This window comes from Natator depressus, chromosome 18 (assembly GCF_965152275.1).
Source record: "Natator depressus isolate rNatDep1 chromosome 18, rNatDep2.hap1, whole genome shotgun sequence".
NCBI lineage: Eukaryota > Metazoa > Chordata > Testudines > Cheloniidae > Natator > Natator depressus.
In genome coordinates this window covers 5,129,828-5,153,047 of record NC_134251.1, presented here as the reverse complement: position 1 = coordinate 5,153,047, position 23,220 = coordinate 5,129,828, and the positions used below count along the sequence as shown (strand labels likewise).

The 23,220-nt window shown below is 51.9% G+C and overlaps 1 protein-coding gene across 6 annotated transcripts in view; it reads right to left on the bottom strand.

The window, feature by feature from the left end:
* The window catches only part of EPHB2 (EPH receptor B2), a 270,415-nt gene that overhangs the window by 20,114 nt on the left and 227,081 nt on the right, over window positions 1-23,220 (bottom strand). For 3 of the 6 annotated variants that reach the window (XM_074975421.1, XM_074975422.1, XM_074975416.1), the window contains 7 exons: window positions 22,346-22,508; window positions 21,861-21,969; window positions 21,408-21,523; window positions 18,787-18,909; window positions 17,883-18,130; window positions 16,205-16,420; window positions 5,279-5,428 (listed from right to left, as the gene is read on the bottom strand). In XM_074975421.1, the coding sequence (XP_074831522.1) occupies window positions 5,279-5,428; window positions 16,205-16,420; window positions 17,883-18,130; window positions 18,787-18,909; window positions 21,408-21,523; window positions 21,861-21,969; window positions 22,346-22,508 (1,125 nt within the window). The remainder of the gene's footprint in view (window positions 1-5,278; window positions 5,429-16,204; window positions 16,421-17,882; window positions 18,131-18,786; window positions 18,910-21,407; window positions 21,524-21,860; window positions 21,970-22,345; window positions 22,509-23,220) is intronic. The other 3 variants (XM_074975418.1, XM_074975417.1, XM_074975419.1) reach the window with 3 other exon arrangements.

Below are 23,220 nucleotides of genomic sequence, written 5' to 3'. Positions count from 1 at the left end.
CTGCAAGACAAACCGCAGTGACAAGGTCAATGCAGTGGGAGTAGCAAGGAGGAGTGGGACAGCGCAAGTATCGTGTGCCAAAGAAGTGCCCGCTGAAGTCGCATTGTTCATCATCTCGTCTTCAGGGAGTACCGGGCATGGACAACCTTAGACCACAGGGGCTGGGTCCCTCTGTCGCACTGAATCACTGGTGACATACCTCTGCAAGCATGGGCAGGTCAGTTATTTTTATGGTAATGACACCCACAGTGGGAAGGAAAAACCTAGTTTGCTCCCTGGCCCCATCCATGGAATGGAGCCTGAGGGGCAGACCTGGGTTACTAATGGGGCAGCTCTGCCGTATGTCCCCTCCCCACTGGCAGTGTTCTCTGCTCCCTCCATCCTAATGGTCCCCGGCCTTTCTGTGCACTGGTGCCATTTCATCAGATGGGGCTGTACTGACCACGGCCTCCCAGGCAGCTGTGTGTACTTAGGGTATGTCTACACTGCAGCTCGACACCCATGGCTGCCCCATGCCAGCCGACTCAGGGCTGCAGGGCTGGCTTGCGGGGCTCAGGCTGCGGGGCTCAGACTTCCAGGGTGAGGCTGGATCCCAGGCTCGAGGACCCTCAGAGATGGGAGGGTCCTAGAGCCAGGGCTGCAGCCTGAGCCTGGCAGTCTCCACTGCAATGAAAGAGCCCTGCAGCCCAAGCCCAAGTCAGCTGGCACAGGCCAGCTGCAGGCTTTTATTTGCAGTGCAGACACACCCTGAGCCAGGTCCACACCACTGCCCCGATTGCAGGAGCAACCTAAGCTCCAGCGTGGATAATAGAATGGGGAGGGGGAGGCAGCAGGGTCACCCATGGAGCGGAGGCTAGAAAACCTTTCACAAAAGCCTGCAAGAAAACAGCTGGCATATAGACTTGTGCTGGCATATAGACTCGTGCTTAGGAGCTGCTGCTCGGTTGCCTCTTTGGCTTCTCCATGCCCCCATGTATGCCTGGGGGATGCTGGCCTCTCCATGCATACAGTACCTACATGCATCCCCACGCCCAGCAGGGCTTCCCCTAGGAACATCCTGCCCCTTTCCTTTGCCACCATTAGCAGTGTCTGGACCGTGCAGCTGCCGCCCTGGCCAGGGTGATGCGGGTGCACCAGAGTCAGGAGGCTGTTCGAATGTGGTATGGTCTGTTCAGAGGGCAGCCTGTTCCTCACACAGAGCCATGCAGCGAGGAAGGCTTCTGGGAAGCTCTCTTGTCATCCCCCCGGGCGTCCCCTGGGTTGTGCCCTGGGGCACAGAACTAGCTGGTCGCCAGCGCGACAGGAAGAGGAGACAAAGCGGTGGGCACTTCAGAGCAGGCTGCTCTGGCTCCAGACAAAAGCCCCTTGTGCCGACTAAATGAAATGTCAGAGTCTCAGAGACTGCAGTCAGCTACGGCACTTGCCTAGCAATGAGAGAGAAGGAAGAGCTCACCCCAGAGAAGGTGGCAATGGAAAGGTCACACACCTAACCCTCAGGATTGCTTAGCTACATGAGAACAGCAACTCACCATATACAATGCAGTACAATACAGTGCAACTCATTCCCTGCTGTGGAGAGAGACCCTGAATGAGAACAACAGGGATACAGCGAGTCAGGATTCAGGCAGAACCGTGTGGGGAGCCCAGAACTGGAATAGCAGCGGAAGGTGGGAGATCAAGTCCAAGGTATAGGGTCAAATACGTGTGTGCATGTACCGACCTGCAATGTGAGGCTTGGAAGAGCAGGGGGCTGCCAGTCATAACTGAGGGGCATTGGCAGAGCTGAGGGTGTGCAAAGGGAATCCAAAGCTGGAATAGCAGGTGGGCTACTGGTCAGGATGGAGGGGTACCACGGAGCCGCACATCTCTGCGTTGAGCCAAGGACTGGAATCGCGGGGGGCTGCCAGTCAGCACTGAAGGACATTGGCAGAGCCCAGGGCTGGGTGCAGGGTGGTGCTGAGGTTCACTGACAGAGCTGCGTGCAGGGAGAGCTCTGCACTCACTACAATGCTGCTGGGACACGCCCACATCCTCACAAGTGCTAAACTGTGTCTGGATCCTACAAGCCCCTTGCCCACCATTCCAAGCAGCAGCACTGGCCAGTGAGGATGTGCCCCGCTCAGCCTGTCCGGGCCTAACCTGAGGAATCGCTAGTGTGCTTTGTGCGGCTCTCGGCTCCTGGTCAAGGGCTGGAGAAAACCCTCTCCTGAGAGATGTGAACTGTCCCCTCTCCCCGCTCTCTCTCCGGCTAGCAGATCTATCCAAGACAGAAAGGAGGGAAGGGGGCGCACAGGGGGAGTGGGGCTGGGGACAGTCATCACACAGGCATCAGGATCTTGGATCTGGCATTGACCCAGCAAATCCCCACCTACCCAGCTGCCAACCCTGCGCTCTCTGCCTCACCTCCTCTTCCTGGCTCCTTCCGACTCTCACACCCTGGACTCAGGAGGCTAATCTGCAGTGGGAAGTTTTGGGTCCAAGGCTCTGCGGTCACGTCTGACCAGACAGACACTAACTTGCACACTCTACAGCGAGGTGGCTAGGGTGCTGGCCTGGGATGTGGCAGACCCAGCTCCAAAGGCCTAAACTCTTCCCAGTTCAGAGCTGAGTTTTTGTCACAGATTATACTGAGTCGGGCTGAACAAGGACTCAAGCCTTGGTCTCCCACATGCAAGGCCAGTGCCCTAACCACAAGTCTGGTCAGAAGTGAGCCACCTCTGACTGCCAGAAGCTGGGACTGGACAACAGGGATTCGATCACTCGATAATTGCCCTGTTCTGTTCATTCCCTCTGAAGCACTTGGCATTGGCCACTGTCAGAGACAGGATACTGGGTTAGATGGACCATTGGTCTGACCCAGTAGGGCCGTTATTAAGTTTTTATAGAGCTCTGGACTGGTGAAAACTGACATGCCTCTGAAAAATGTTTTGGCTTTGTCAAAAATATTCCGACCACCTCTGCACCCGTCCCTCAGCAGGTGAGAGAAGGGGGAGGGAGCTGGGGTCTCTCTCCCTGAGAAGGAGGGCGGTGGCCTCCAGACATAACGGAGTTCTTGTGAGCACCTACACCTACATTCCTATGCACCCGCCAGGGAGAGAGAAATGCTGGGCACAGAAGGATGCGCTGGATCGGTGCAGTTGGATGTTGGTTACACTAGTGTTAACTAGGAAGCCATTTGCAAACACCCCTTTACGATGCCTGACTTATGAACAATGCTACATATCCTTAAGTGCCACTTGCTGGTGCTCTTTCTATTAGCTAATTACACATTCACAAATCTACAGATAACCCTCCTTCATAGAGCACTCCTGGGACACCCCAAAGGGGTGGAATTCGGTGAATTATTCTGTCTGGAAGAGAGGAACTGTGGGAGTGGCTGCATTTCCACGACGAGGAGGTGTAAATCACAGCTATGTGCCTGCACTGGGATAAGGGGGCAGAGCCCAGGGGAATCTCCAGGTCCCAGAGTAAGTGACACACACATTGGGGCCTCCATCTTGCACTAATGCCTGTTAGGGGTTAGGGGTGCAGGAAAGGGTGCAGGGTGCCGGTGCCGGGAGAGAGTTTGGGTGCAGGAGGGGCATCAGGGCTGGGGTTGGGGTGTAGGAGGGGGTGCGGGTTCCAGGAGGAAGTTTGGGTGCGGGAGGGGCATCAGGGCTGGGGTTGGGGTGCAGGGGTGGGGTTGGGGTGCAGGGTGTGGGCTCCAAAAGGCGGCTCAGGGCTGGGCAGGGGAATGGGGTGCCAAGAGGAGGTGAGGGGTGCGGCCTCTGGGAGAGAGTTTGGGTGTGGGAGGGGATTCCGATCTGGGGCAGGGGTTCGGGGCGTGGGAGGGGGTTCGGGGTGCGGACTCTAGTCGGGCGGCACTTACCTCAGGTGGTTCCTGGTCAGCAGCACAGCAGGGCTGACTGGCTTCCACCCTGCCCGCCCTCCCTCCCTGGGTCCGCGTGGCTCCCGGAAGCAGCAGCCACGTCCGGCTTCTAGGTGCAGGGGCAACCAGGCAGCTCTGTGCAGTGTCTACACCCACAGGCACCGCCCCCACAGCTCTGACTGGCCGCAGTTCCCAGCCAATGGGAGCTGCAGAGCCAGCGTTCAGGGCAGGGGCAGCGCCCGGAGCTTCCCTGGCCACCCAGGCACCTAGGAGCCGGACATGGCGGCTGCTTCCAGGGAGCTGCACAGAGCCAGGGCAGGCAGGGAGCTTGCCTTAGCCCCACTGCACTGCCGACCGGACTTTTAACCGCCTGGTTAGCTGACCGAAGCCGCCAGGGTCCCTTTTCTACCGGGCGTTCCAGTCGAAAACCGGATGCCTGGCAACCCTAACCACGACTGTGAGTAAGACTCGGCTGGGATCCCCCTTCCCTCTGACTAAGGGGGTACTCACAACTAGACTCTGAGGGTGAGCTGGGAAGCAGCACCCCCCCACCGCCCGACTGAAGCCCCGAACTAATGAGATTGTGTAAACAGAAGGCTGGGGCCACACCCAACACTGAAAGGAAAGAGGGACGGTAGGAAGCAGCCCAGGGGATGCTGATCAGGTGTGGCAGCCACAAGGGACGGAGCCACCTCTCTCCCCGAGGGCCCTGAGCCAGGACCTGGTTGCGGGGGAGGGCCTAGGTTCTGCTGTCCTTCCCTCTTCCTCCGGCTGCCTGAGAGATCGTGGAGGACACCATGTGGGCAATGAACTGTGACCTTGAGCCTGGGGGCCCAGCAGCGGAGAGGCTGTTTGGCTGCAGCCTGACTGCTAGGCCTGCTGGTGCCTGAGCGAAGCCTGCTATAGTGGCTTTATGTCACCGTGGCACCCCCCATACCCTGTGCTGCAGCAGGGACTGAAACCCTCCCCAGTGCCCCGGGGGCCTCCTTTGGACTGCCTATGGGAGATCCCCCTTAGCACTCAGCACTAAAAGAGCACATCCCCCACCCCCAAAGGGCCCCCTCTCACCTCTGACATGCTCCCTACCCTACAGCTCGCAAGGGGGAGTGGTATAGGCTGCTTATGTCAGCCCTATGCTACTTCTGAGCTGGAGGAATTCTTCTCTGGCCCCTTGTACCTCCTGTATGGCCCCTGCACCTAGCCACAGAGACATATATGGGCCTGAGAGGAGGTCAGAGCCAGCCCTATTGTTTCTGCCAAAGAATTTGGCCATGAAGATAACTCTCATGGCCAGAGAATCCCCCCAGCACGCTTCAGGCTGAGTTCAGCCTAACCATGTAGGGAGCCTTTGCCTTTTCCATGCCTACGGCAGGTTTCAATGTTTCCACCACATCTCTCTTGATAACTTACATCTTGATTGGTCATATCCCAGTACGGCCGCTCGCCGTAGGACATCACCTCCCACATGACTATGCCGTAGCTCCACACGTCGCTGGCTGATGTGAATTTCCTATACTGAATTGCTTCAGGTGCCGTCCACCGGATCGGGATCTTCCCACCCTGCAGGAAAGGAACAGAGAGAAGGAGAGTGAGAGAAAGAGAGAAGGATGAGATCTGGAGTCTTTGCATACAATGAACCAGTGAAATGGAGCCACTGGGCCAGATAACTAGAATTCTGAGCAATGAAATTACTAACGTGCCAAAGTTCCTTGACCAGAATTTACCCCTCTCCACACTTACACAAATCAGTACTCCTATGCAGGTTTAGACAAGGACTGCCCTTTTGGAACCAGTGGGCTACCCGGACATGAATCAATTTATTCCTCCCTGTCTTGCAAGAAGGATGAAACCCTGAGCTGCTCTGACTGCAGGCTGCCTACAGACTGGGTTTATATGAGTACCATTCTCCTACAAACTGCTGTGATCTCTGGACTCCCATACCTAAGGCCACTTGTGCCAATAGATTCATCTGAAGAAAAATTAGTATGTAAAAATATAGAAAATCCTGACTCTTCTCTTTTGAGTTTCTTTCCATCCTCTTGCTGTCAGCTAGTTATCCCAGTGGAAGGATAAATGCTGATATTTAAAAGATGCCCTGTTTAATTGTTCAACATTTGTGGGATGCATGTTACTCCTGGGGCTAGAGTTCCCATGCTGGAAGATTTGTGGCTATCTTTTTATTATAGAGGGTCATATAGGTCCACGTTCTGCTGTTACCCTCATGTAAACAGAGTAAATGCATTGGAGTCACTATTGGTTTAAGCTGGTTGAGGTGAGACAGATCTGTTCCACGTGAAGAATAATTATCTACTCCCTCTTACTAGGGCTCCTGTTAGGTGAAACAGTCTCAGACCACTACAGATGCTAGACACAGTAACAGTGCAATTACCCTAAATGCCCTCTGTGGTCTGATCAGACCCACTGAACTTCAGATAAAATGAGAAGCTTTCCAGGTCTGGATTGAGCAGAGAAGGTGCCCCAAGAGGGATCAGATGCAGCATGAGTGCTCAAGGACCCAGACTGGGGACGAGGAAGTTCCAGAGGCCTAGACAGAGAACTTCATCCCAGCATCTTCCAGCCAGTCCAGCCATGAAAGGCAAATACTATTGGCCAGCACTGCATTGCTATAAAACACAACACTCCTCTCTGCAGGGCAGGTGACATTCCCATGCTTCAGGGCTGTTGTTCCCCAGCAGAGTCACCCTGGGCCCAATTCATGTCCATTTCAGCACTTCTCCAATCCAGCTGTTACGTGTGCCAGGAGGCGATGGCACACAGGCGTGGGGTCTGCATGTGCCATCTCTCTCCCTTCCCACAGGTGCGCCAGCCACACAGAGCAGGAGAGCGTGGCAGTGAACCTCGGCTGGGTGGCTGTTACTCAAGCATGAGCCACTGCCCCGAGTGAGAGCATTTCCCTGGTCCCTCCACTAGCATGGCAAAGACTCACCCTTACATGGGGCACTCGAGTTTGCGCCTGGAATTCATGATCGGGTGCAAGTCCACTTAGACCAGGTCTGACCCTGCGTTGCATACGAGAAACTGAGGATTTTCTGGACAAAACACAGGATAGGCTTCTAGGGGCACAAAGCTCTAAAGATATAGAGCAGGTTGCACAGAGGAGCCAAGAGGCCAGTGAGGAAGCTTGGCAACATGTGACCTCCAGAAGAGGTAAGCGGAATGTCCGGGTTCCAGTAACACAGACACAGGTAACCAACCGCTTTCATGTTCTCTCCACAGGTACCATTGCGGAGAGTGGACCAGATGATATGTCTGGGGGGAGAAAGCAGAAGGAGACTCCGCTGGTTGGAAGGCATGAGATGCGATGTCCTGAGGTTGGGGGTTCCACGACCACCACTCCCAAGAGGAGAAGGCGGGTGGTGGTGGTCGGGGACTCTCTCCTCCGGGGGACTGAGTCATCTATCTGCCGTCCTGACTGGGAAAACCGAGAAGTCTGCTGCTTGCCAGGGGCTAAGATTCGCGATGTGACGGAGAGACTGCCGAGACTCATCAAGCCCTCGGATCGCTACCCCTTCCTGCTTCTCCACGTGGGCACCAATGATACTGCCAAGAATGACCTTGAGCGGATCACTGCGGACTACGTGGCTCTGGGAAGAAGGATAAAGGAGTTGGAGGCGCAAGTGGTCTTCTCGTCCATCCTCCCCGTGGAAGGAAAAGGCCTGGGTAGGGACCGTCGAATCGTGGAAGTCAACGAATGGCTACGCAGGTGGTGTCGGAGAGAAGGCTTTGGATTCTTTGACCATGGGATGGTGTTCCATGAAGGAGAAGTGCTGGGCAGAGACGGGCTCCATCTTACGAAGAGAGGGAAGAGCATCTTTGCCAGCAGGCTGGCTAACCTAGTGAGGAGGGCTTTAAACTAGGTTCACCGGGGGAAGGAGACCAAAGCCCTGAGGTAAGTGGGAAAGCGGGATACCGGGAGGAAGCACAGGCAGGAATGTCTGTGAGGGGAGGGCTCCTGCCTCATACTGGGAATGAGGGGCGATCAACAGGTTATCTCAAGTGCTTATATACAAATGCACAAAGCCTTGGAAACAAGCAGGGAGAACTGGAGGTCCTGGTGATGTCAAGGAACTATGACGTGATTGGAATAACAGAGACTTGGTGGGATAACTCACATGACTGGAGTACAGTCATGGATGGTTATAAACTGTTCAGGAAGGACAGGCAGGGCAGAAAAGGTGGGGGAGTAGCACTGTATGTAAGGGAGCAGTATGACTGCTCAGAGCTCCGGTACGAAACTGTGGAAAAACCTGAGTGTCTCTGGATTAAGTTTAGAAGTGTGTGCAACAAGAGTGATGTAGTGGTGGGAGTCTGCTATAGACCACCGGACCAGGGGGATGAGGTGGATGAGGCTTTCTTCCGGCAACTCACGGAAGCTACTAGATCGCATGCCCTGATTCTCATGGGTGACTTTAATTTTCCTGATATCTGCTGGGAGAGCAATACAGCGGTGCATAGACAATCCAGGAAGTTTTCGGAAAGCGTAGGGGACAATTTTCTGGCGCAAGTGCTAGGGGAGCCAACTGGGGGGGCGCTTTTCTTGACCTGCTGCTCACAAACCGGGTAGAATTAGTGGGGGAAGCAAAAGTGGATGGGAATCTGGGAGGCAGTGACCATGAGTTGGTTGAGTTCAGGATCCTGACGCAGGGAAGAAAGGTAAGCAGCAGGATACGGACCCTGGACTTCAGGAAAGCAGACTTCGACTCCCTCAGGGAACAGATGGGTAGGATCCCCTGGGGGACTATCATGAAGGGGAAGGGAGTCCAGGAGAGCTGGCTGTATTTCAAGGAATCCCTGTTGAGGTTACAGGGACAAACCATCCCGATGAGTCGAAAGAATAGTAAACATGGCAAGCGACCAGCTTGGCTTAATGGTGAAATCCTAGCGGATCTTAAACATAAAAAAGAAGCTTACAAGAAGTGGAAGGTTGGACATATGACCAGGGAAGAGTATAAAAATATTGCTCGGGCATGTAGGAAAGATATAAGGAGGGCCAAATCGCACCTGGAGCTGCAGCTAGCAAGAGATGTCAAGAGTAACAAGAAGGGTTTCTTCAGGTATGTTGGCAACAAGAAGAAAGCCAAGGAAAGTGTGGGCCCCTTACTGAATGAGGGAGGCAACCTAGTGACAGAGGATGTGGAAAAAGCTAATGTACTCAATGCTTTTTTTGCCTCTGTTTTCACTAACAAGGTCAGCTCCCAGACTGCTGCGCTGGGCATCACAGAATGGGGAAGAGATGGCCAGCCCTCTGTGGAGATAGAGGTGGTTAGGGACTATTTAGAAAAGCTGGACGTGCACAAGTCCATGGGGCCGGACGAGTTACATCCGAGAGTGCTGAAGGAATTGGCGGCTGTGATTGCAGAGCCCTTGGCCATTATCTTTGAAAACTCGTGGCGAACGGGGGAAGTCCCGGATGACTGGAAAAAGGCTAATGTAGTGCCAATCTTTAAAAAAGGGAAGAAGGAGGATCCTGGGAACTACAGGCCAGTCAGCCTCACCTCAGTCCCTGGAAAAATCATGGAGCAGGTCCTCAAAGAATCAATCCTGAAGCACTTAGAGGAGAGGAAAGTGATCAGGAACAGTCAGCATGGATTCACCAAGGGAAGGTCATGCCTGACTAATCTAATCGCCTTTTATGATGAGATTACTGGTTCTGTGGATGAAGGGAAAGCAGTGGATGTATTGTTTCTTGACTTTAGCAAAGCTTTTGACACGGTCTCCCACAGTATTCTTGTCAGCAAGTTAAGGAAGTATGGGCTAGATGAATGCACTATAAGGTGGGTAGAAAGTTGGCTAGATTGTCGGGCTCAACGGGTAGTGATAAATGGCTCCATGTCTAGTTGGCAGCCGGTGTCAAGTGGAGTGCCCCAGGGGTCGGTCCTGGGGCCGGTTTTGTTCAATATCTTCATAAATGATCTGGAGGATGGTGTGGATTGCACTCTCAGCAAATTTGCAGATGATACTAAACTGGGAGGAGTGGTAGATACGCTGGAGGGGAGGGATAGGATACAGAAGGACCTAGACAAATTGGAGGATTGGGCCAAAAGAAATCTGATGAGGTTCAATAAGGATAAGTGCAGGGTCCTGCACTTAGGATGGAAGAATCCAATGCACCGCTACAGACTAGGGACCGAATGGCTAGGCAGCAGTTCTGCGGAAAAGGACCTAGGGGTGATAGTGGACGAGAAGCTGGATATGAGTCAACAGTGTGCCCTTGTTGCCAAGAAGGCCAATGGCATTTTGGGATGTATAAGTAGGGGCATAGCGAGCAGATCGAGGGATGTGATCGTTCCCCTCTATTCGACACTGGTGAGGCCTCATCTGGAGTACTGTGTCCAGTTTTGGGCCCCACACTACAAGAAGGATGTGGATAAATTGGAGAGAGTCCAGCGAAGGGCAACAAAAATGATTAGGGGTCTAGAGCACATGACTTATGAGGAGAGGCTGAGGGAGCTGGGATTGTTTAGTCTGCAGAAGAGAAGAATGAGGGGGGATTTGATAGCTGCTTTCAACTACCTGAAAGGGGGTTCCAAAGAGGATGGCTCTAGACTGTTCTCAATGGTAGCAGATGACAGAACGAGGAGTAATGGTCTCAAGTTGCAATGGGGGAGGTTTAGATTGGATATTAGGAAAAACTTTTTCACTAAGAGGGTGGTGAAACACTGGAATGCGTTACCTAGGGAGGTGGTAGAATCTCCTTCCTTAGAGGTTTTTAAGGTCAGGCTTGACAAAGCCCTGGCTGGGATGATTTAACTGGGAATTGGTCCTGCTTCGAGCAGGGGGTTGGACTAGATGACCTTCTGGGGTCCCTTCCAACCCTGATATTCTATGATTCTATGATTCTATGATCCGTCCCCCTGTGCTTGCATCTCTACACGGAGGGAAACAGGCCTTGCTTACATTAGCACACCTTCTAGGAAAGAGTTCCAATTGCTGGCGGTCTTCTGAATGTCTCTGGCAATCAGACCCTTTGGCTGTCTCTCTCGCTGCATGAGGAATCACAGAGAGCAGTAACGCTTCCCAAACTCTGGATGGATGGAATGGTTCCTGTTACCAAGGCAGATGGTTACAACCATGGCCACCATCTCTAAAGGACTGTCGCTGGATCGCTCCTTGAAGAAGAGAGTGAAAGTGGAGCTGTGACTCTAAGACTCGATGTGCATCTGAAGTCAGCGGGAAGGATCCATTTGTGATGGTGCTTATAGGTACTAACAATGCTGCTTCACGCGATCCCTCCCCGGCTATACATGGCTTCAGGGAACTCAGAAGAGTGTTGAGGGAGAGGAATGTCCAAATGGTCTTCTCAAAGATCTTTCCTGTCCTAGGAGCGATGAAAGGCAGAAGATTTTGGAAGTGAATCACTGGCTAGGTAAGTGGTGGAGGGTGGAGGGCTTGGGTTTTCTGGCACATTTTTCTACCTTCTGTGGAAGAGGGAGCTGTATAGTTTGGATGGCCTCCACCTGAGTAGAAGGGCAACCAATCCTCAAGGGGACAGGCTGGCTTGAGTAGCCAGGAGGGTGTTAAACTAGTAACAAAAGGGGAGGAACAAATGAATATTCATTTAACACAAAACCAAGAGGTTGAGAACAAAATCAGTCAAGACACCAAAGGACACGAAGAGGAGAAATTCCTGAATTGACTATACACCAGTGCTAGGAGCCTGGGCAATAAACAGGAAGAATCTAAATTGCTCATTTATGAGCATAAATTTGATTTAATTGGTATTACTGAAATCTGGGGGGATGATTCACATAATTGGAATGTTAAAATGAATAGTTGTAACCTATTTATGAAGGCTCAAAGGGGATGGGGAGTGGCATTCTATATAAACAATGGCATTACCTGTTTCTGAGTCACTGACAACTTGGAAGCAATTATCTTGAATGCTTGTGGATCAATGCTCTAACAGATAAAGCACAAGATGGGGGTACTAATTGGTGTCTGCTACAGACCACCAAAGCACAATAGAGAACAAGATGATTTGCCTCCTTAACCACCTATCTATAATGTGTAGGAAAAAAGCCCTGTGGTGTCACGGGGTACTTCAATCTGAGTGACGTATGCTGGAGATTTCATTCTGCCAGTAGTAAAACATCCTTGGAATTTCTAAATATTATAGGTGACAATTTTCTGTCTCAAAAAAGTGTTGCATACACCATGAAGGCATCCTATATTAGACCTTATTTTGACAGATAAAGAGGAATTGATCACAGAACTAAACATTAGTGATAGCTTAGGTACAGCTGATCATGGATTAATTATATTTGTTATGTGCAAACAGAATAAAGTCCAAATTGCTATAGTTGAGGTTTTAAAAGGGCATATTTCACAAAGCTGAAAACACTAATGAGAAAAAGCAAGCTGGGAGAAAAACATTAAATACAAAAATGTGAATGATAATTGGGAATTGTTTGAAAATATTTTACTAGATGCCAAAAAGCCAACAATCTCACTATCTAGAAAAAAGCCCACACTGGTTAAACAAACAGCCTGGCTTAGAGAAGAAGAGAAATCAGATATAAACCCCCCACATATAACAAATGGAAGGAAAGGAAGTTGATAGTAATGAATATAAATCATAATTTGAGAACTGTAGAAAATTGATAAGGGAAGCAAAGGATACAAGAACTCTATGGTCAACAAAGTTAAGGACAATAAGAAGGTTTTAAAGTATACTAGGAACAACATGAATCCTGACAACGGTATAGGAATATTACTAGATGGAAATGGTAGAATTGTCAATAATAATGCAGAAAAGGCAGAAGTGTTCAATAAATATTTCTGTTCCGAATTTGGAAAATATCCAGATGATATAGCTATAAGATAGGAAGATAATGAAATACTTTCCATTTCAACCGTAACTAAGGAGGATGTTAAACAGCAGTACTAAAGCTAGACATTTAAAAATCAGCAGGTCCTGATACCTTACATCCAAAAGGAGTTTTCTGAACTGCTAATGTTGATTTTCAATGTATTGGGGAAATAGGGAAGTTCCAGAGGACTGGAAAAAGCTAATGTGGGGCCAATATTTAAAAGGAATTAACAGGATGAAAGACTCAAGGAGCTCAGTCTGATTATCTTAACAAAGAAAAGGTTAAGGGGTGATTTGATCAGAGTCTATATTTAACTACATGGGAAACAGAAATTTGATAATTGCAGGCTTTTCACTCTAGCAGGCAAAGATATAAAAGGTTTAATTGCTCAAAGTTGAAGCTAGATAAATTCAGACTGGAAATAAGGCATACATTTTTAACAGTGAGGGTAATTAACCACTGGAATAATTTACCAAGGGCTGGGGTGGATATTCCATTACTGGAAAATTTTAAATCAAGATTGGATGTTTTTTCTAAAACAGCTGATCTAATTCAAACAGGAATTAATTCAGGGAAGTCTTATGGCCCAACACAGGAATCAGACCAGACTGATAATCACAATGGCTCCTTCTGTCCTTATGATCCATGCATCCACAAATCTATGAAAAATGCATTTCAGCCAACAGTTGGGAGACTTACAGCACAGTAATGAATTCTGCAAACTAGCAAGCAAAAAGCAAACATCTTCACTAACAACTGTACCTTGTTCACTGACTTTAACAGTGCAGTGAAGTTTTAATTATTCATGACTCTCCTTCTCTGAGTCCTAGTAAATGTGCTGTAGTCTCATTCAGCAACAAGGCCTTTGTACTGTGAGATGTCAGCATTATGCTGCTTCTGCTAGTCAAGTCTTTGCTGAGAAGTTGGAAGAAACTGGTGGGTTATTTGTGGGGAATTTTTGGTTTGCAGGTTAGTGGAGTGGAGCTGAAGCAATCTCAGAACCGTTAGCGATCATCTCCAAGAACTCATGGAGGACAGGTGAGGTACCAGAGGACTGGAGAAGGGCAAACATAGTATTCATCTTTAAAAAGGGGAACAAAGAGGACCCGGGAAATTATAGATCAATCAGCATAACTGCAATTCCTGGAAAGAGACTGGAACAAATTGTTAACAATTTGTAAGCACCAAGAGAATAATAGGGTAGGAAGTGACAACCAACATAGATTTGTCAAGAACAAATGCCAAACCAACCTAATTTCCTTCTTTGACAGGGTTACTCAACCAAGTGGATGGGGAGAAGCTGTAGACATGATCTATCTTGATTTTAGTGAGCCTTTTGACACAGTCCCATATGAAATTCTCATCAGCACACTAGGGAAATGTGGTCTAGAGGTGCTCACAATTGGTTGAAAAACTGTACTCAAAGAGTAGCTATCAATGGTTCACTGACAAACTGGAAGTATACATATAGTGGGGATCAATAGGGGTCTGTCATAGATCCAGATTAACCAATATTTTCATAGTGACTTGGATGGAGAATATTCTTATAAAATTTGTAACGTGCAGGTGGGAAGGGCTGCAAGCACTTTGGAGGAAAGGATTAGAATTCAAAACAGCCTTGATAAATTGGAGAATTGGTCTGAAATCAACAAGATGAAATTTAATAAAGGCAGGTGCACAGTACTTCCCCTTAGGAAGTTAAAATCAAATGCACAAGTACAAAATGGGGAATAACTAGCTAGGTGTTAGTGCTGCTGAAAAGGATCTAGGGGTCATAGCGGATCACAAACTGAACAGGAGTCAACAGTGTGATGCAGTTGCTAACGAGGCTAATATCATGCTGGGGTGTATTAACAGGAGTGTTGTATGTAAGACATGGGAGGTAACTGTCCCGCTGTAATTGGCACTGGTGAGGCCCCAGCTGGAGTCCTGTGTCTAGTTCTGGGCGCCACATTTTAGGAAAGATGTGGAGAAACTGAAGAGAGTCTGGCGGAGAACAACAAAAATGCTCAAGAACACTTGACCTACGAGGAAAGATTAAAAAGCTGGGCATGTTTAGTCATGAGAAAAAAAAACGGGGGCGGGGAACCTGATAGCAGTCTTCAAATCTGTTCAGGGCTGTTATAAAGAGGATGGCAATCAGCTGATCTCCACGTCCACTCCAGGTAGCACAAGAAGTAATGGGCTTAATATGCAGCAAGGTAGATTTAGGTTAGTTATTAAAAAAAGCTTTCTAACAATGAGTATGTCTACACCCGGAGTTGATGTGTTTCCCAGCTCATGTAGACATGCTCACACTAACTCTCATTGAGGTAGCGTGCTAACCAGAGTAGTGCAGCCTTGGTAGCATGGGCGGCAGTGAACAGCGGCATGGGCTAGCTTCGCCACAGACATACCCACAGGGTTCAGATGAGTTTGTACTTGGCACAGCTAGCCTGTGCCATGCTCCATGTGCTCCCATGGCTACACTGGTTTTAGTGCTCTAGCTCTATGACAGCGAGCACAACTGTGTCTGTGTGAACAGGGAATCACACCCCTAGCTTGTTGAGCAGAGGTAGCCTGTAAGGATAGTTAAGTGTTGGAATAGCCTTCCAAGGGGGGGTTGTGGAATCCCCGTCATGGGAGGTCTATAAGAACAGGTTGGACAAATGCCTGTCACGGATGGTCTAGGTATATCTGGCCCTGCCTCATCACAGCGGGCTGGACTGGATGCCCTCTTGAGGACCCTTCCAGCCCTCCATGTCTGTGGTTCGGTGAATACTCTTCTGTCATTGGTTTCCCCACGCTATTTAGAAGAAGCTGTCGTTCGAAGAAGCTCATGGTTTGTTATTGCCAGATTTCTTATCAGCACTGGGTTTCATACACCGGTCTGTTGTTTTAGTGCATTAGCTACTGGCAGGGATGTGAACTGATGTGTGCGGCCTCATGAACAGTTGGGGCAGCGAAGTGGATAACCATGAAGCAAAGACAGAAACAGAATGAGAAATTCTAGAATTCCAGAATCTTCTTACACTCCCGTTATGAAAGACCTCCCTGCCGCCAGCTCCACCCCGCCCCCTCACCCTGGCATTCCTGTGAGCCATTAGCTCTGCCCTGCAGTGCACCTGACCATGCGGCCTGGGCCGCTCTGTCTGACAAAATGCATCGTCCCCATCTTGGGAGTGTGGGTGTGAAACAGAGGGTGCTTATCCTCAGCCCGATATGAATGAACCCCTCCGGGTGCAAGACCCTTCCCCTTCTCTGTGCCTCTGCCTGGCTCTCATTTCATGGCTTTTCATGTCTGAGCCCTTCTGCCCTTTCCCTATTCAGGCCCTGTGTGTGGTGCCCTTTGGGAAGTGCTCACACCAACAGCAATGAGCCGAGACTGACAGGCTCACCACCAGGCCGAGGGCTCGCCAACTGGCCACCCCCCTGTGTTTCTCTCGCTGTCCACACCTCTCCTCTCTCTCCCTCCCCCTTGATCATCTCCTTCCCTCCCCCCAAGCTCTGGAGATGGGAGCTTTACCAGTGCACTGGTATAGGTGGGATCCGAGGTGTCATCCTCCAGGAAGCGGGACAAGCCAAAGTCGGACACCTTGCAGACCAGGTTGCTGTTGACGAGGATGTTGCGGGCAGCCAGGTCCCGGTGTACGTAGTTCATGTCGGCCAGGTACTTCATGCCCGCGGCGATGCCCCGCAGCATGCCCACTAGCTGGATCACAGTGAACTGCCCATCGTTTTGCTTAGGGGGAGACAGGAAAAGTCCATATGGGTTTGCACTTCATGCAGACATGAGGCCAGGGAAAGAGGCACGCAGACGTGGAGTGACTTGCCTATAGTCACACAAGGAGTCAGCAGCACTCAGGACTAGGACCCAGGAGTCCTGAGTCTCTGCCCCAGAACTCAGCTGCTCTCATACACTCAAAGGAGAGTCGTCAGCCATTTCTGTTGGAATAAGAGGCCTGGTGTTGCTGCCTATGAGGGGGGCTGTGGGCCCTAGTGCTCTGACACAGGAATGGGCCTTCGAGGCGCAGGGGCACCTTGTCACACCTATTCCTGCCCAACAATCGCAGCATTCGCCAGCTGAGCATCTCCCAGGTATATGCACCACAGAGAACTTTCCACACCAACAATTCCCTGACAAGTGGGGGGGGGGGCAAGGGTGTGGAAGGACACGTCCCCTTCAGAGCAGTGATCTCAGGGAGCTGCTGCCATACAGAGATGCATCTTGCACACCAGGATTCGGGCACTAGTATCTCACTCAGCTAAGTGGGTTATTCCTTTCAGCACAATGAATTATTCACCTTGGGCTGAGGCACACAAAGGTTTAGATCAAGCGGATTGAGGGTGATATCCTGCCCCTATACAAGCCAATGGCAAAACTTCTATTGACTTCAACAGAGACAGGATTTCACCTTGAACATGTATGTGCCCTGTGCACTGTGTGAGCACATGTGCACTGGCAGTCAGTGTGTGCACGTGTGCCCTGGCCATCGTGAATGTGTGCGCTGGGCAAGTCGTGCATTTGTCCTTGTGTGCCTTGGTATGCAGTGTGTGTGTGGATGTGTCTGCACTTGTGTTTTGTCATGTGGTAACCCGTGTTATGTAATCCATGCTGCTAACACGGTGGTAAACTGCAGTGTAGACAGACCACGGGCATCTGTTCCTCACTAAGTTAAGTAGTAGGATGCAGCCTGGCACCAATGTCTGTGTCCTGGAAGACATGTTTATGTAGAGCCTACACTGTATTAATTGACATGGGATGTTCACAGTTGTGGCTGGATCCCACAAGAGCTTGGCACACTGGGAACGGCTGGGTGCCAGTGTCCCCAGGGAAGCCGCTGGGGGCTCAGAACTCCGATGTCTGACCCTGAGCACATTTGAAACGTGTGTCCTACCTGTGAGCTAAGTGCCGCATGTGTATGCGTGAAGCATGCATGCACAGCGTGCAAGCAGTATTTGCACGTGTGTGTGTGCACAGGTGTGTGAGCAGTGTATGCCCTCTGCCTGTGTGCACAGCCCTGGGGCAAAGCCTTCCAGAGCACAGTGCGGCTGCTCTCAGCCTGCAGGATGAATGCTGCTGGCCTGGAGGGGTGTAGCGCTGCCATAGGAAAAGGTGAGTCAGCAAGGGCTGGGCCCCGCTTGCCATCTCCCACCCCGGTCCCAGCATCTCCTCTGCCACTGCACTTCCCAGGACCTCATACCCGGAGAAAGGAGTCCAGTGAGCCATTCTCCATGAACTCGGTGATGATCATGACAGGGGCACTCTTGGTGACCACACCCTCCAGGTGGATAACATTGGGGTGGTCGAACTGCCCCATGATGCTGGCCTCGCTCAGGAAGTCCCGTCTCTGCTTCTCCGTGTAACCCGACTTAAGTGTTTTGATGGCCACAAAGATCTCTCTCTTGCCAGGCAGCTTGAGGTGCCCACTGCACACTTCCCCAAACTCCCCTGAGATGGGAGAGGGCACAGGTTACAAACTGCTGGCCTCCCCAGTGCTCTGCCTGCCACTCAGACCCTCTGTACATGGACCCTGCTGCTCCCACTCTACCAAACACACCCACCCTCCCATGCACCCAGTCCCATGTACACCCCTCCCATGCGCCCAGCCCCATGCATGCTCCTCCCATGCACCCAGCCCCACACACATCCTACCCACAAACTCATCTCCTTGCATGCTGGCCCATGCACATGACCCAAGCACACTGGACCCACATAATACCTGCCCACCTCTTTTCTGGGGGCAGCTGAGTTCATCAGGAATCTCACTGCTGTGCCCCCTTGTTTTGTGCCAAATGCTTCTCCTCAGGCCCACACATCCTTCCAGCTGAGGAGTGCTAAATCCTGCTCCCTCTGGGTCAGCCAGCTGGGCATGAGCATTCAAGAGCGCAGTGAAGTGTTCCTGCCTTGCGGGGCTGAGTGTGCTGCCCGCAGAGCACCCAGTGCCAGCTGACACAGGCAGCCTGCTGCTGAGGTTGGGCACCCCTCATAACAGGACATGCATGGGCTGGCCCCATCCCTCTGTTACTGGCCACAGCTAGTTCCCCTGTCTCACAGGCGAAAGCTGCTCAGCAAGCTCCTTCCCAGCCCAGTGTGGCCCAGCCTACCTGCTCCGATCACCTGCTCAATTTTGACACAAGAGATGTCGATTTCCTTTGCAAATTCCCTCACGGCCTCATTGGGGTCCTCATAGGTGAAGGGGTCAATGTAAATCTTCATTCCAGGAGTCACTGCGCATAGGTGGAGGGAGAGAGTCAGACAGAGAGAGGCACATGGGATGACAGCCAGACTGCAAGAAGAATACACACAGGAAAGGAAGAACCCGTGCATGCCTGTTTGTGTGTGTGTATCCGGGTCTGTGTGCATGCGTGTGTGTGTGTGCAAGAGAGAAATGCTGCTGTGGGCAAGGGGCAGGCTCTGAACCCAGCAGGCAGTGGGAGCATGTGCAGGAGAGCGGGATGTGGAGAAGCAGGTGGCATTCATAGGAAGAGCACAATCCAAGCAGAGTTTCTCACTGGCTGAGCACAGACCCTCGTCAGCAGGCCCCTCCTGAACACAGGGCTCAGCCACGGAGGAGCCTGGATCCTAGGCCAAAGGAGCTAATTGCAAACAACGAAAATGGTTAAGTACAATTCCTCCACAATAGACGCTCCTGCAGCTCGGGCAGCAGACACATCCTGACCCAACCCCTCTGGCTTCCCCAGCGAGAGCGACAGCACTGCAGAGACTGCCTCAGTCTGCCCATCGCACCGCCAGGGTACAGGTATCATGGACCTCATGCCAGGCTGTGCTACAGTGAGACAGCCACCGCAGTGACCAAGGCCACAGAACCTGAGCCTGGCATCCAAAAACCCCCGGAGCTCTGTCATTTTGGAGTTTAATATGGGGAAATCCAGATGTTAGCCAGCAGACCAGACTGAGATAGAAAGCAGCCAGATTCTGCTCTCAGCCTCCCCGGGCAAACCTCCAGTAACTCAGGCAGTGGGAGCTAGAGATGCCTAGCACCCATGACTAGCCGGGCACCTTTACGTTGCCACATCATTATGCACTTGGGCTCCCAACCTTCCACCCCACCATGAAAATGCTGGTCTGAATGACTTACTGAAGGCCACACAGCAAGTCAGTGGCAGAGCCAGGGAGATGGAGAATCCAGTCTGGTGCCCTCTCCACAGATAACTGTACCAAGAGCGGGGGAGGGACCCAGCACTGGTGGCCTAGACACAGCCAGGCCTGGAGGCTGAAGACACCACGGCAGTTGCAAGAGCCAAGCTCCCCCTACCAGACGGAGCAGAACACACCAGAGGGAGCCTGTCTGGAACTCACCACTGGTTTTGAATGCCCCAGCGCACACTGGACTCATTGCTGGGGGCTGGGCTGCCAACACTGAGCACCGTACTTCCCAGCTGTTACCAGATACCTTGGCTCTGCCCACCAGAGCCTTTCACAAGCTGTATTCTAGCCTGCCACAGAACTTGGGCTGCTCCTGGGAGACAAGCCTTGGAGCAGAGCGTGCAGTGGGGTCCCGCACAGCGCTTCATTAGAGCACCAGACCCAGAAGTGCCAGTACTGGGTACATGTCGGGGATGGGACCCAGCCAGCGAGCTGGGATGCAAGGAAGGCCGTTCTATCCTGAGTGCAAGCCAAGGGCATTCGAAGGCTGGATGGCGCTTCAGGGGTTTCTGACACTTCAAACAAAGCCACACTCGCCGCTAAGGCGGCACGGCTGGGACACTGAGCAGCGTCTGGGGCTCTTATTGGTCGGCAAAGTGACAACCACAGTTACAACAGCACAATAACAACAACAGCACTGGAGCTCATTCAATGGCTGTGCAGACATTAACTCATTAAGGCCAGCCAAGCTGTGACAGTGAATGTGAATGCAGATTTGTACACCTTATATGGCCTGGTCAACACTAGAAAGTTATCTGGACATAGCTCTGTTGTTAGGGGTGTAATTTTTAACTGGTGTACTGGTACAATCCCTGGGATGGGCACAATTATACTGGTAAAAAGATGCCTTATATTGATATAGCTTATTCCTTTCTCCCTAGAGGATGCACAGCAACGTGGTGAATGGGGTTCTAGAGGACACACAGTGAGGTGGGTGGTGGGGTTCTAGAGGACACACAGTGAGGTGGGGTGGGGTTCTAGAGGACACACAGTGAGGTGGGGTGGGGTTCTAGAGGATGCACTGGGAGGCGAGGGGATGTGGCAATGTGGTTTTAGGAGATGCACAGCAAGGTGGTGAATGGGGTTCTAGAGGACATACAGGGAGGTGGGTAGTGGGGTTCTAGAGGACACACAGTGAGGTGGGGTGAGGTCTACAATTAGGTGAGGGTGGGGTTCTAGAGGATACTCTCTGAGGAGGTCCGAGGTCCTAGAGGATGCTCTAGATGGGGTGGGATTCTAGAGGATACGGAGCGTGCTGAGCCATTAATTTCATGCTAGCAACCATAAATTTGCCAAATAAATTCCAGATTAAGTTTGGCCTCTACATCCAAAAGTTGGGTTCATGGTGAAGACTCCTCAAATGGCTCCTTAAAATGACCCGCTGGCTCCATGGTGCCCCATATCCCAGGTAACTGACATGAAGGGAGATGAGGGTGCTCCTGGCAGGACTAGCCACCACAGGGGGGGCCTTCCTGTTCAGACTAAGGGCCCGGAGCCTGGCTGGGCCCAGTGGGGTTTTCATACTCTACCCAGGGAAAGAGTGAATGAGAGAACGAACCGAAGAAGGAATGGACCCCCAGGCCAGGCACGGGTGCGCGGTACGTACTGTGGCCACTGGTATAGTGCTGCAGCTTGTCAGTGTACTCGGAGTCGGCTCGCTCGAAGCCCCGTCTTCTGAAAGGAAAGCGAGCACTGAGAGGGTCAGGGAAGGGATGGGCACAGCAGGGCAGGGTGCTCCAAGCATGGGGCATGTAAGCACCATCCCACCGTGCCCACACAGTCCCAATAACCTCTACCCTCTATGCCCCTTGTCCCCACCTACCCTCATCTCTCCCACCTGGCCTCTGCCCTCCCCTCCCCTCACATCTGCCCTCACCCCCACCTGCCCTCTGCCTCTCACCTCCCTCACTCCCACATGCCCTGTCACCCTTCACCTATCCCACCACCGTGCCAGGCCGAGCGTGGTGGGGCTGTCCCTGGGCAGTGCGTGGCATGCTCACTGGTAACCCACCTGTTGCACACAATGATGATGACGACCACGGCAATGAGGAACACCAGACCCGCTGCTGAGGAGCCAATGATGAGCGGCAGCTTCTCCTGGACGCTGGTTTGGTACTCAGCTGGCACACAGGATCAAGGGAACCAGTTACTGCGCCGTGAGACCCCTGCAGGTGTCAAGCTCACACACAGGTGGGGGATGCAGCTCCCCACAGTGCAGGGGGAAGGGGGAACGTGAGTCTTCTGCCCCATCCCTGGCTATGGGTGAGGGGGGAATAAAGCACCCTTTGCGGGTCCCAGCTTGGTGGGAACCCTCGGAGGAACTCTGCCCATCGCTCTGTGTCTGCTCACCTGAGCCCTGCCAGGTAGGGAGGGTGGGGGGATTCACAGCCCTGCAGCAGAAGGCACCAGCACCCCTGCCAGAGCAGGCCCACCCTGCTAAAGCCCTGATCCTGGTCTCTGCCCCTTTACGCAGAGGGAGCTGCCTGCCTGTCTCACCTTCGGTCATGGTCTGGAAGTACATCTTGCCACTGTAGCGGCCGTAGCCGGCCACGGTGCGTGCCCGCACCTGGAAGACATAGATGGTGCCGGCTTTGAGGTTCTGCACAGTCATGGTGTTGGTGGCGCTCTTCACCGCCGTGGCATTGAATTCACTCAGATCCTGCCAAGGAAACAACACATGCTGTCAGAGAGCCGAGCGTGGGCTCCTGGCCCCTGTCAGGCATGAGGAGCTTTGCAATCTCTGCAGCCTGGACAGCTCCCAGCAGGGCTCCACAGAGAAGGGAGCATCTGCAGGGGGTTCTCCGGCAGGGGCAACAACTCAGTGATTGGGGAAGCCATGGGGCTCAGTGGTGCTTGAGTGCAGCAGCTCCTCACTTCTGAGCCCAGCAGAGAACCTTGGGGAAACCATGCAAAGTGACAGCTAACAGCACGCTGCTCAGTGCCCAGGGGTCAGGAGCGCTCTGCTTGAGGGGCTGGTTGCAAATCCAAGATAGCTTCGCCAGCAGTGAACGACAACAGAAACCAACTTCTAAATGCTAGTCCCTCTACTGCTGGGTGGGTGGGAGAGCAGCCTGAGCTCAGCGTTGCTGTGAAGGGGAGATCTGGGGGGCAAATATGGTGCTGCAAAGTCCATGCTTCCGCAGTGAGGCCATCTGTGCCCCCCACACCTTTGATTTCTCTTCCCTTTCCCCATTAGCCCCTAGAATTTATAAGCAACCCTATCAAAACAACCCAGTGGAATACAACCTGCTTAGTGAGGAAGCAAACCCGCCAGTCCTGAATATATGTGCATGTGAATACCTAGACATGCAACTAGCTAATGAGAGAGACATTAGCTTCAAGGCACTGTGAAGAGCACAATGACCATTAGT